This window comes from Meles meles, chromosome 18 (assembly GCF_922984935.1).
Source record: "Meles meles chromosome 18, mMelMel3.1 paternal haplotype, whole genome shotgun sequence".
Classification (NCBI taxonomy): domain Eukaryota; kingdom Metazoa; phylum Chordata; class Mammalia; order Carnivora; family Mustelidae; genus Meles; species Meles meles.
This window is the reverse complement of record NC_060083.1, coordinates 38052401-38065693: the sequence shown is the minus strand read 5'-3', so window position 1 is coordinate 38065693 and position 13293 is coordinate 38052401. Positions and strand designations below refer to the sequence as shown.

General features: G+C 40.0%; 1 protein-coding gene across 6 annotated transcripts in view; it reads right to left on the bottom strand.

Moving 5' to 3' along the window:
- The window catches only part of MBTD1 (mbt domain containing 1), a 69453-nt gene that overhangs the window by 16320 nt on the left and 39840 nt on the right, over positions 1-13293 (bottom strand). For all 6 annotated transcript variants that reach the window (XM_045985716.1, XM_045985718.1, XM_045985719.1 and 3 more), the window contains 6 exons: positions 7406-7523; positions 4216-4350; positions 3833-3921; positions 3384-3618; positions 2677-2732; positions 2230-2334 (listed from right to left, as the gene is read on the bottom strand). In XM_045985716.1, the coding sequence (XP_045841672.1) occupies positions 2230-2334; positions 2677-2732; positions 3384-3618; positions 3833-3921; positions 4216-4350; positions 7406-7523 (738 nt within the window). The remainder of the gene's footprint in view (positions 1-2229; positions 2335-2676; positions 2733-3383; positions 3619-3832; positions 3922-4215; positions 4351-7405; positions 7524-13293) is intronic.

The following is a 13293-nucleotide window of genomic DNA, read 5'->3' as shown; positions in this document are numbered from 1 at the left end:
AGGCAGAGCAGCGCGTTCACAGGGGAGGGACTGAGGGAGAGGGAGAAAGAATCTTAAGCAGGCTCTGCCTGTGGAGCCCGACACGAGCCTTGATCTCACGATCCTGAGGATCACGACCTGAGCCAGAATTAAGAGTCGGACGCTCAACCTACTGAGCCACCCAGGCATGCCTTAGTGCAACTTGTTTGATGTGTACCGTGTAAATGACTTGTCTCTTCCAAACCCGGCCTGTGCTTTTCTATCTTGATTCTTTTGGGCACATCCTCTTTCCACAAGTTTCCTCCCTGCATCTCTGCAGGGCTGTTTTTCCCAACCCTCAAGGTGACGTTTTCAAATACCTTCTCTTCTATAGAGCTTTCCCTGATTCCTGAGACTAAGTGATCTCTCCTTTATTTGAATTCCATCAGTACTGTGTACCTTTCTTAAGTCATAGTTGATCCTCAAACTTCTTTTCATGTATCTTACCTTATTTTACAAGACTGTAAGCTTTTTAGAGTCCAGACCAAACCTAGCATGGTCAAGTATTAACTAAGCAATTCCTGAGTGAAGTCTGATGCTATACTCATTGGACACTTCATTCTCATTTCACGCAACAGAGCATGGTATAATGAATGGCACTGGTTCCCAAACCTGACTATCAGAATCACCTAGCGAACTCTATCTTTTTTCAACAAATACATTATTGTGTGTAATACTTCTTGTGATTCTGAGTAGTCTGGAGTAGGTCATCGAAATCTATTTTTTATTTATGTATTTATTTATTTTTAAAGGTAATCTTTTTTTTTTTTTTTTAAAGATTTTATTTGAGAGCGAGCATGAGAGTGCATGCGTGTGGGGGTGGAGCAGAGGCAGAGAACCTCAAGCAGGTTCTGTGCTGAGCATGGAGCCTGACGTGACCCAGAGATCATGATCTCTGAATCTCATGACCTTAAGATCATGGTCTGAACTGAAACCAAGAGTTGGATGCTTAACCAACTGAGCCACCCAGGTGCCCCAGAAATCTGTTCTAAATCATACTGGGTGATTCTGATCACTAGTCAGGTAAAGAGAAGAACAAAAGCTTGGAGCAGGTCTCATCTAGCTGTGTGATCTTGAGCCTGGGACACGGCAGCAATCATTACTGTTTTTAGTTCTTTTGGCTCAAGGCTTTAAACTGGGTTGAAATGCAAATAACAATTCAAGCTATATTCTTATATAAGCAGATTCTGATTGGTGGTTCTTAACCATGGCTGTAATGGACAATTACCTGGGGACTTAAAAAAAAAAAAAGTCAATACTAGGGCCCCCCAGCAGACTGATGAAATCACAACAGGGATGGGGTGGGCACTTAAGAGGTCTGGTCACTTTTATTTTTTTTTTAAGTTTCCCAGGGTATTCATATTCTTATGCCTACTTGAATTGAGAACCAGTCTTCTTCTTCTTTTTTTTTTTTTTAAGTTTATTTACTTATTTGGCAGAGAGAGAGAGACAGCGAGAGCAAGAACACAAGCAGAGGAAGTGGGAGAGGGAGAAGCAGGCTTCCCACCCAGGAGGGAGCCCAACGTGGGGCTAGATCCCAGGACCCTAGGATCGTGACCCGAGCTGAAGGCGGACACCTAATGACACAACCACCCAGGCACCCCAAGAACAACTCTTCTAGAAACTTTCATAAACGGAGCTTCAGGAGAGAGGAAAAAAGGAAAAAATAAAGTATTATCAAAAGAAAAAAGGCACAAAAGGAAAAAAAAACAGGAAACTGAAGATAAACTTGGCCTTGTTACAATTCTGTATTGGATTAGCTTTGACCAGGAAGTAACTTCAATATTCTCTAACTCAGGATATACAGTTCCATAAATAAAGGCAGCAGACTCAAGATGAAAATCTTGACAAGCTATAAAAAACACTGATAAGAAAACTGAAATTTATTTTACTAGTATCCCTCCCCCCAGTGAAGATCAAGATACATGCCTTTTATGTCAGAATGAGTATTTTTTTTAAAAGATTTTATTTATTTGACAGAGATCACAAGTAGGCAGAGAGGCAGGCAGAGAGAGAGGGAGGAAAGCAGGCTCCCCACTGAGCAGAGAGTCTGATGCGGGGCTCGATCCCAAGACCCTGAGGCAGAGGCTTTAACCCACTGAACCACCCAGGCACCCGAATCGAACGAATATGTTAAGGGCCTCCTTCTCCTATTACCTTAAACCCAATTCTTAGAGTTGCATTTCTGAATTTGGAAACCTACAGTCTTACCTTTCTAATAGTCGCGACACATATTGTGGAAAGATTTAATGGGTCTATAGCTTCCAATTTCATTCCTTCCTTGAACCATTCCCCACTCTGGTCTACTTCTTTTACCTAAAGAATTACATGAAAGCACAGCCACTGTTATAAATGTTATCATTCTAACAACTAAAATATTACCAATCTGAAAACACTTATCAGATGAAAATACCAAATGCCTTCTCCTACCTGCCTAATATTATAACTCAAACTTCCGTTAGAGAATAGAGAGAACTCAGGCAAATAGACAGAATTTAAGAAAAATTATAATCAATAGTTATGACACCTATGGATCACAAGGTCTTAATTCCTTTTACGTGAACAAATGTAATTGTGATTTCCATAATGTTAGGAAAAAACCCACAACCCTCTTTCAAACCTAATTTACAAATGAGGGTTCTTATAAAAACTTCTTACCTTAGCAAATAAATGTGGTGGTGTATCAAAATGTCCATCCTGTTTCTTTGTAATATCTACAAGGAAAAGTTACATACTAATCTGTCAGCATTTGTGAGAAGACCAAAAACCACGTTTCTTTGAAGGTTTCAAACTCACAAGGTATGTATACTCTAAAACATGGCAGAAATACATGCCTTCTACATTTATGGTGAAAAATATCTTCTAATAGTCTTTCTCTCTTCAGAGTACGTGTGCTATTAAATCCATTCAGCCAGTCAGAATGCTGGTAATTCCCCAGTTAGGGAATCACAACTTTAGAGGTATGCTTTAATGTGTTTAGTATTAAGTCTAACCACATTTAATCTTGTTCTTTTGATCAGAACTGAATGCAAAGGGAAAGGCTACCTTTACATCTTTCAAATGGGCTGGCTAGGAAAAGTGTTAAGACAACAAGTGTAAAAAAAAAAAAAAAAAAAAAAAAAGACAACAAGTGTAGTTGTGACCGAAAGTGCATTATATTTGAACTGAGAACAAGTGAAAGGAATATAAAGGAGTCAGGACACTCCTATTCTGGTGTGAACCTTCCCTAATTAAGGCAGAATGAGCAGCCCAGACAACTAGAATGCTATTTCTGATCTCTGCTATTCTGTAGAGAAAAAATAACCAGGTAGTACAATTCAGCCTCAATGATGTTTTCAACAGGTGGTCCTGTGACAGGTGCTTACCAGATCTTTTGAATCGATGGCCTATGCTTCGAGACCAACCGATATGATGGATTAACGGGCTGTGCATATGGCACCAGAAGTCATCTGTTCTATCTTCACTCTCTTCATACACTAGTCTTAATCTTCCTCCAATTACACTTTCCACCACTGCCACTCGCGTGCGACACAAATGCCTCTTGTCAACCACTTCTACTCTCATGCAAGGTTTGAAAGGATACTGCATACTCTCTGAAACCTTAAACAAAAGCAAACAAAGACTGTTCGGAATTCATGACAAAGGTCTACGGATAATTTCAATATTGTACCACTAAAAATACTGAGTGCACTCGACATTTAGCTAGATCATCTGGCTCACTAAATTAAAATAATTCCTTAGAAAAACTTCCAGGCTATTCCTTTTTTAGAGCTCTCAATTGACACTTCAGTCCTTTCTAAGATCCTGTCTTTACCTTCTGTGAGAAATCGGGAGGAAGTGTTTTGGCACCAGTAAGTCGTTTCACTAGAAAAGCTTTCCAGTTTGTATACTTATGCTGAATAGCTAAAACAAAAGAAATAACCAGTTACACTTTAGCAAAGAGCAGAATTGCTTCATAAACTACTTTTTAAACCACAACAATTTCCCCTCTAATTCAGAGTATTAAGGTTCTGTAGAAGAGTTACAAAAAAAACCCAAAAAACAAACTGAAAAATCACAAGCATATCTTGCGAGCATATAAGATATGTGAAACCAAAAAGTATTATTGTAATTTTGATATCTCTTGAATATTACTACGTGTGACACTGCACTGAAGTACATATATTCAATTACAGTAGGGGTCAAGAGGCCACTTACTTCTGGGAGGGACAAGAGGCTTTCCACTGGCTGCACACCAGCCAACTGGATGGATGTCAGAGCCACAGACATTGCACCAGAAGTCCAGCCCAGGGTCATTTTCAAATCCTTCATATCTTAAAAGGGCATTGTAACCTGAAACCAACAAACCAATCATCACATAGTAAGAAAATGCAATGAAACAGAACACGACCCAGCTGCTGGCAGTGGGTGTCAGATGTTAGCTGTACCCGCAACAGAACCTTGTGCAGGGCCTGTGAGCAGACAGATGGCTGCCCGTCCCCAAACTCTGAAACTCCGCAGAGCTGGGGGCAGAGTGAGAACAGGCACTGCTAACCAGTCCCCAGGTGAAGGTGCTGCTACTGGTGTACTGATCAAACTCTGAGGACTGTTTGTGTAATGCCATTAGTTTGACTGTTTTCAGAGCACGGCTTCCTCCCTTTTAATGTATTTTAATTTTACCCAGAGTTTCTTAAATTCTAGACAATAAATTCTTAGTGGAAATGGGGGTGGTAAAATCCTACTAGAATGCGTAGTTTTGAAAATAAAAGAAAGAAGGTTATGGTAAGTCACAGAAATCCACTTAAAGTGACACCTCAAAGAAACTGCTTTGTTGGGGTACCTGGGTGGCTTAGTCTGTTGGGCAGCTGCCTTTGGCTCGAGTTGTGATCCCAGGGTCCTGGGATTGAGTCCTGCATCGGGCTCCCTCCTCAGCGGAGAAGCCTCCTTCTCCCTGCCTACTTGTGCTATCTTTCTGTCTCGCTCTCTCTCACACACACACATACATCTTTAATTGAAAAAAAAAAAAAAAAAGAAACTGCTTTGCTTAGATGAATAAATATTTTGGATAATTTGGATGTGGCTACCTCAAGCGCCTAATTTTTTTCTGTCCTATTTATTTGGAAATAAAATGTGAAAATGCTAGGTAAAAAAAGTTAAAAAAAAAAAACAAATAAATGTATATGAAAGGACTTAAAGACTGTATATACTAAGCAAGTGGGAAGCCTTACTTCTTAGAAAGAACAAAAAGTGTATGATATATCCTGTTTATAATAAACCTTCTGTTGGTAACAGATTTCAATTTTATTTAAGGCCTTCAGGGGAATAAAAAAGGCCCAACCAATTTATATTCCGGGCAGGGAGCTAAGTTCAGCCAGCATTTTCATGTGTTAAAAGCTATGATGAAAATTTATAGCATTAAAACCTTAAGTTGGGGCGCCTGGGTGGCTCAGTGGTTTAAGCCGCTGCCTTCGGCTCAGGTCATGATCTCAGGGGCCTGGGATCGAGTCCCGCATCGGGCTCTCTGCTCCACAGGGAGCCTGCTTCCCTCTCACTCTCTCTCTGCCTGCCTCTCTGCCTACTTGTGATCTCTCTCTGTCAAATACATAAATAAAAAAAAAATCTTAAAAAAAAAATAAAACCTTAAGTTTTAGAATTCAGTAATTCACAGACTAATTTATGGGTTTGCCAAATGTTGTTGAGTTCTAGTTCATGATTAACATCAGGCTCAATTCTAAAATGTCATTAAAGTGGCTTAAAATAAGATACATGATATAATTAGATAAAATGAAATGTAAAACTGGAGATGGAAGGTGGAAATAATTCTTGGATATTAAACACACTGATCTTCAGAGCTATTTTAATATAACTGCCTTAAACACCTAGGACAGAAAGACTATGTTGTTTTAAATTACAGTGCAGAGAACAACACAAGCATTTAGAGAATACTTGTATAGCTGGGGGAACGTTTCAAGGAAAAGCTGGGAACCGAACTGGGTAAAATGTCTGTGCAAAGGCACAGAGGTGCTAACAGGCTCTGTGAGGGAGGAGGGAGAACTCGCCTTATCAGAACAGAGATAGCACTTCTGCTGGGAAGCAACCAAACTTTGGCCAGGGGTCTATGGAGAAACTCATCAATAACTATAAATGCCGACCACCTCGATCCTTTAAGGACAAAGAAGTGATTAAAGACACTTGAGCAGAAAAAAAAAAAAAAAGACACCTGAGCAAAAAAATACAAGATCATCTTTAGTAAATCAAGTCTGTCTGCAGTATGTAGCGAGCAGGATGTTTGGGGAAGAATGGCTGTAAAGAGGACTAGAAAGAGGAGGATGCATCAGACCTCTGACTAACTGAAGAACAACGTAGCTGAGTGGTTCTAGGCCCCATCCCTGCATCCCGATGAAGGACTACAGTGCTCTACCGCACCACTCACCAAGCGCCTTGTCATAAATGCAGGGAGCATTTGGCAGATGGCAGCTCATGGAATAAATGAGGTGTTATACTTCTGCATATCACCTGCCCAGTGTCTAACACAGGACATACCTAACGCATTTATGTGACGAGCAATAAGGTAGCAAGGACTAGAGGACATGGAAAGCAGTGGGAGTGAAGAAAAAGAACCCAACATACAGGAAATTATCAACACTAGTTTACTTTTGGTATTACGGACCTCATCACTCTTCTTAGCACCTCAACTTTTTGTTACTTTTCCTAGTATTTCCCTACACCAGGGTGTGGCACACTATATAGTGGCCCAGTCTGGCCTACTGCCTCATGTTTCTCACAGTCTGCGTTTCAGAATGGTCTTACATTTTCAAATGGCTGAAAAAAAAAATCAAACACAGAATAACATTTCATGACACATGACAGTTATATATAAAATTCAAACTTCAGTGCTCATAAATAAAGTGTCACTAGCACACAGCCATGCCTATTCATTTATGTCTTGCCACGGCTGCTTTCACGATATGATGGTGAAGCTGAGGAACCATGACAGAGCTTGTACTGCCAAAGCTAAAAGTATTTACTGTTCAGTTTTTTATAAAAAAAAAAAAAAAATTTGCTACCCTCTACCCTATTACCGCATTTCTTTTTTTTTTTTTTTTAAAGATTTTATTTATTTATTTGACAGAGAGAGAGATCACAAGTAGGCAGAGAGGCAGGCAGAGAGAGAGGAGGAAGCAGGCTCCCTGCGGAGCAGAGAGCCCGATGCGGGGCTCGATCCCAGGACCCTGAGATCATGACCTGAGCCGAAGGCAGCGGCTTAATCCACTGAGCCACCCAGGTGCCCCTATTACCGCATTTCTTATTTACTTGGCAATATTTGTGAAATTTACAAATATGCTTTCTTACAAGTTAATAAAAACATAACTGGCATTTTCTGGTAAATTATTACGTGTGCTTTCACCTGCTAATTTTACAATTCCAGCAATCCAGAAGACTTTGGTAGGTAGGCTGCAGTCTGTATTGGGAACTTCTACTCTCACATTTTCTGAGATATCACCCCAGCAGGTCCCCATAGGTGCCTGTCATATAAAAATTATTAAGTTATCATCTTATTAACATAAAGCCCAAAACACATTATGTAAAATAAGCATTCCCATCAGTAACAGAAATATTAAATTAAAAATGCCATTTAATTCATTCATTTTTCTCTAAAAATAGAGTTGTTATTTCCCTTTTCACAGAATTCTATTTGGAAAAAGCCAGTGTCAGGGGCAAGCTTAAGATGAACAGAATTTCACATATATTAGAATAGATCCATGCCCACTTCGAAATTCCATACTGTCCTAAAATAAGACCCGAGCAGCAATTTTTGTAAAAGCTATCACAAACTCAATAGATTTCACAGAACAAAGCAGAGAAACTTATTACTTTTAAAATATATGCTTAATGAATGCACTTTACCTTAACCTCTAATTTTAAAGGGTCTGTCCAAAGAGCAGAAAGAAAAATATTTCCAATCAGCAGAAAGAAAAATGTTTCCAGTAACAGGAGAAACAATACTTAGTTATCCGTATTTTCAAATTAAGATAAATTCATAAAACAGAAAAACAGTCTGTTAAAGCGGACATGTGTCAAAAGCACGAGCTAAAGTTATTAAAAAGGCGGAGTTGAAGAGTTTCTGGAGATGCATACCATGGGGCAAACTGTTACATAATTTATTACTTATAAACAAAGAGGAAACATTCAATGTTAGAACTGGTAATCACTAGCCTCCACACTACGTGGTTAGGATGCGGACTCAGAAAACTGATTAAATGAGTATCATGAAGAGATTTTCCCAAGTCTAACATGCCCAAATTATAATTTCCATTACATTTTGATCCTTAAAACTTGAGACCATCTATAATTATTTGAAGTTTCGGCAACAGTTAATTAAATCAAGTAAGTGAATTTAGGAATGCTGATAATACTAAACAGTCTCTGTGGCTCTGACAATCAGCTCCTCGTTAAAAATAATTTAGAACCTTGAACATAGAGAAAAGGATATCAAAGACCTGATAATATGAACAAATCAGGAAAAGACAAAACAACTTCAGAGCTCAAAGATGACCAAACAAAGACATCTAGGAGTTACACGATCTAGTCAATTTGAACATTGGGTAAATGTCTTCCATGCAAGGCTTCTCATACTTTGGTGGATGCCAACCCAACAGGAGGATTGGTACTCAACCCCTATAGAAAAGGTCAAATAATCCTGAACTAGAGTACATCTGGGCACCGAAGAAAGAATCAAATTATGGCTATTACTTTAAGTAGCACAAGCAACGAAGTACTTGGAGACAGTGGCCTATCTCAAATATCTGTGGTTCTGGAAAGTCCACATAACTATCTCCCGGAACTCGGCAAAAAAACAATACATCTGTTACGACTACCTCTTTCTGCTCTTTTTGAATTGAAAGACTGGACTCTTCAGGTTCTGCTATCTCCCCCTATATCATTCTAGACTGTAGGGCCATCCCTATTGCCAGCAGATAGGATCAGAAAAGGAGAGGCTGGAAAGATGATAGGTAACATAGGTTAAGCTAAGATATATTAACATAATGACCATGTTTTCATTTCTGTGAGGATGAACCAATTAGAGCAGACAGATGCAGCTAAATTTATGCTAAAATAAGGCAGGGTATCCACCCCTCTTTGTTTGGCTGCCAAATCTTGTGGAATGGGTTTACTTTTTTGTTGAGAAGAAAGAAGCCTGGTTATGCTGATAAATTGGCGGTTAGGTTGGCATACTGAAGAGTGAATTTGGCATAGAGTACTCCTCTCAGAGCTAGATATGACAATTTCACCAACTTTTTTTTTTTTTTAGCCTTAACAATTATTTGCAGAAAATAGGTTTTAGTCACATTTTATTAAAGAAAATAAAGGGTCAACAGCTTATTAAAAAATAAGGATAATATTCACTTTATTGGGGGATATTATGTTTTTGTCCCTACAGTCTGGATTGGTATAGGAGAAAGTAGCAGAAAGTGACATTTGTTCTTGCCTGTAAGGTTGTGGTTCTGCTAGGCCCTCTTAAACCAATCCATATGGTTCACTCTAAGAAACAAAAAATGAAGAAACAAAAACAACAAAAAAGAGCACCATAGTTTCTACATACCATGTGCTCAATGTGTTGAAATAGTAAGGTAATTTCACAGATATATCTGCCCTTTTGTTTAAAATGAATACTCTTAATTGTGGAAGACGAAATGACCCAGGGCTTGACAGCCATCTTCATCCAAGTCATCTGTCTTCTCTTGCTGGCAGGAGGGATACCTCTGAAAGTCTGGATTGGCATAGCATGAACTAGCAGAACCATAATTTACAGGTAACAACAAATTTACCTTCCAGACTCAGGACGAGAGGTCCACCTCAGGCTCCTCCCAAATCAGGAAGATCTGCTTCACCACTTCCTGCTCCAGGGCCACTCGTGAGGGCTATCTGGGAGCGACTCTCCTTCCCTGCAAGGTAAGCTGTCATCAGGTCCTGCAGGACATGGCCAGATCCAAATGCTGAGGGCTCCCCAGCACAAATGAATGACAACCTCCACCTGACTGTCGTCTATAAAAAAATAACTGGGTGGGAAGTCTTATTTCCTGCACTTCAAGAACATTCCCAGATAGTCCAATGGCCCAGATGGCTAAACTCTCAGAGAGCTGATACACTGTACACATGATGCCTCATGGCAGAAATACAAATTTCCCTCCACAGAACTGTCAACCTATTCTGATAACCACCCACAATCTTCAACAAGTGGGCAGAGGTTAGGCCTGAAGCTGCACAGAGGTAACCAAGAAAGAATCTACCCCAGCGATGGTATGACAACTGTACAAAAAGCCACCAATGAAAGACTAACAGGCATATGAGTGTTAAGGTTCGTCCAGTAGAGAAAGATGAAATCTTTTTGCCCAAAAAGGGAAACATTACAGGAAATTAACTAGACAGAAAGGAGAACTCCTAAATGCTACTCATTGGAATTGGTAGGTTGAAATAGGAAAAAAAATTGTTCCTTCTCCAGAAAGTCCACTCACCTTTTGATTTGAGACCAGAATCTACTTTCTGGCAGCAGGATGAGGGGGAGCGTGAGGAGAGCATGAAAGGAAAATGGGATGCGTGGGGTGGAAGCAAGATTGAAAATGGGAGAAGGCTATGTGTGTGTGAAAAGGGATAGGAAGCAGTGACTACTAATTTGAAAGGCGTAAAATAGCCCACCATTAAAAAAAACAACAATGTATTAAGTCAATAGTGTTCAGCAATCAGGAGATCCCCACGGAAAATCAAGAACCACTTTAGAAAACAGATTAAAGTTAAAACAACCTAGACTATTTAGGCTTTCTTTGAAACATAAAAACATGACAGGTGATTTCTCTTATTCTAGAGTCCACTGTTTTCCTGTACAAATTCTATTGCATGGTGAGACTCGTGACAGCTAGCTCAGCTGGAGCACTAACAAGTGCCAGAAACTAACTGAAACTTTATTTCCATCAGAAAGACATTCTGCAATCTAGGATGACATCCTGGAAGTCTGACTTAAGTGAGAAAGGACATGAATATTTCAACTTTTAGTGGAGTCCTGTGTATGTGTAATCAAGGCTAAGGGAAGAAAGCCAAAAAATAATTTTACTTGAAATGCATTATTTTGGGGCACCTGGGTGGCTCAGAGGGTTAAAGCCTCTGCCTTCACCTCGGGTCATGATCCCAGGGTCCTGGGATCGAGCCCCACATTGGGCTCTCTGCTCAGCAGGGAGCCTGCTTCCTCCTCTCTCTCTGCCTGCCTCTCTGCCTACTTGTGATGTCTGTCTGTTAAATAAATAAAAAAAAAAGAAATGCATTATTTTACTAATAAACACATACTTGAGAAATGGATCGTTTTACTATAAAGAGGAACTGTTACTGTATGTACGCAAACAAAAGTACTTGTGTTTTTGACCTTAAAACCCAAAACACACTTGTGATACATGTTGCAATGAAGTACAGATAACCTTACCTTCTCACAACACCTGGCGTATAGTTCAGGCGTCCAGGAGAGGGTTAGAATGTATCATGTAAGTGATACCAGGTTTATTTGTGGAGGCAGTAAAGTCAGCTTTACTTTTTTAAATTTAAAAATTTTTATTTTTTAAAGATTTTGTTTATCTATTTGACAGAGAGAGAGATCACAAGTAAGCAGAGAGGCAGACAGAGAGAGAGGGAGATGCAGGTTCCCCGCCAAGCAGAGAGCCCGATGTGGGGCTTGATCCCTGAGGATCATGACCTGAGCCAAGGCAGAGGCTTAACCCACTGAGCCACCCAGGTGCCCCTAAAGTCAGCTTTAAAGTTATGGTATACATGTGTAAAAAGGGCCCTTTAAAAAAAACTAACAAAACTACAACTATTATCAAGGGAGAAAAAAGAAGGATGATTTCTGGTCTTAGCAAAGACAGCAGAGAATACAGTCCAGTATCAAATGAAAGAAATTTCAAATCTGTAAGTACATGACTAAAAGTTTGGTTTATATGTTTCACATCCACTTGATAGTAGCACATTTTGGCCTGTGCTGTAATGTCTAGAAAGAAATGTTTTACTTAACTTTAAAAGGTAAGTCATAGGAAGTAGGACTGCTGCAATTTAAAAGACTATACTCTTGTGGGGTGCCTGGGTGCCTCAGTGGGTTAAACCTCTGCCTTCGGCTCAGGTCATGATCTTAGGGTCCCGGGATCGAGCCCCACATCAGGCTCTCTGCTCAGCGGGGAGCCTGCTTCCTCCTCTCTCTCTGCCTGACTCTCTGCCTACTTGTGATCTCTCTGTCAAATAAATAAATAAAATCTTTGGGCACCTGGGTGGCTCAGTCAGTTAAGCAGCTGCCTTCGACTCAGGTCATGATCCTGAGGTCCTGGGAGCAAGCCCCACATCGGACTCCCTGCTCAGGGGGAAGCCTGCTTCTCCCTCTCCCTCTGCCTGCCACTCTGCCTACATGTACCCTCTACCCCTTTGTCCAACAAAACAACAACAACAACAAAAAACCTAAAACAACAAAAAAAAAATCTTAAAAAAAAAAAAAAAGGACTACAGTCTTTTAAAAAAATTAAGAATGCTTTAAAATTGAATGTTCTGCATACACACTGAACAACTGGAGGCTCTCTTGGGTTCAACCATAAATTACCAGAAGAAAGTCCCCTGTGAATTTCATGACTGTATACCGTACACCTAACTGGCACTGGTACTGCAGTAATAGAGGGGATTTTTCCGGAGTTAGGATAGATACGGATACTGCTTTTAGAGGCTGTGAAAAAACAGGAAATATATATTGAAAAAAACAGAAATATATGCAGATACATATATGTCTGTATGTGTGTGTGTATAATCAGTCTCTGCTCCTGTTCGTGGCACAGAGCTCTTACAACCCTTGTAATTTCCTAAGCGGTAAGAGCACTAAGAGCATCTTTTGTTCTTATATTTGGTTTCTAACATAGAGCTCCTCAATTGTTTGTAATCTCTTAAGTGATAGGAGCACCTTTTGTTCTAAGGAGGAGACTCTGGGTGGGCTCCTAGATAGCCTCAGGATGGGACTGGTCACCATGAAGACCAGCCTATGAGTAGAAGCTTAGAACTCTCAGCCCCAGTCCCCATCCCCCGGGAAAGGGAAAGGGTGTGGAGACTGAGCTCATGGCTGATCATGCCTATACAGTGAAGCCTTCATCAGAATCCTAAAATACAGGCTTCCCCTGCCATCCAGAAGTAGATAAAATCAATCATAACTGTAACTGTTAAACCTTTTGTAAGCCAAAACAGCATAAGGTGAGGAAATGCTTTTTGTTTCCTGAAAGCAAA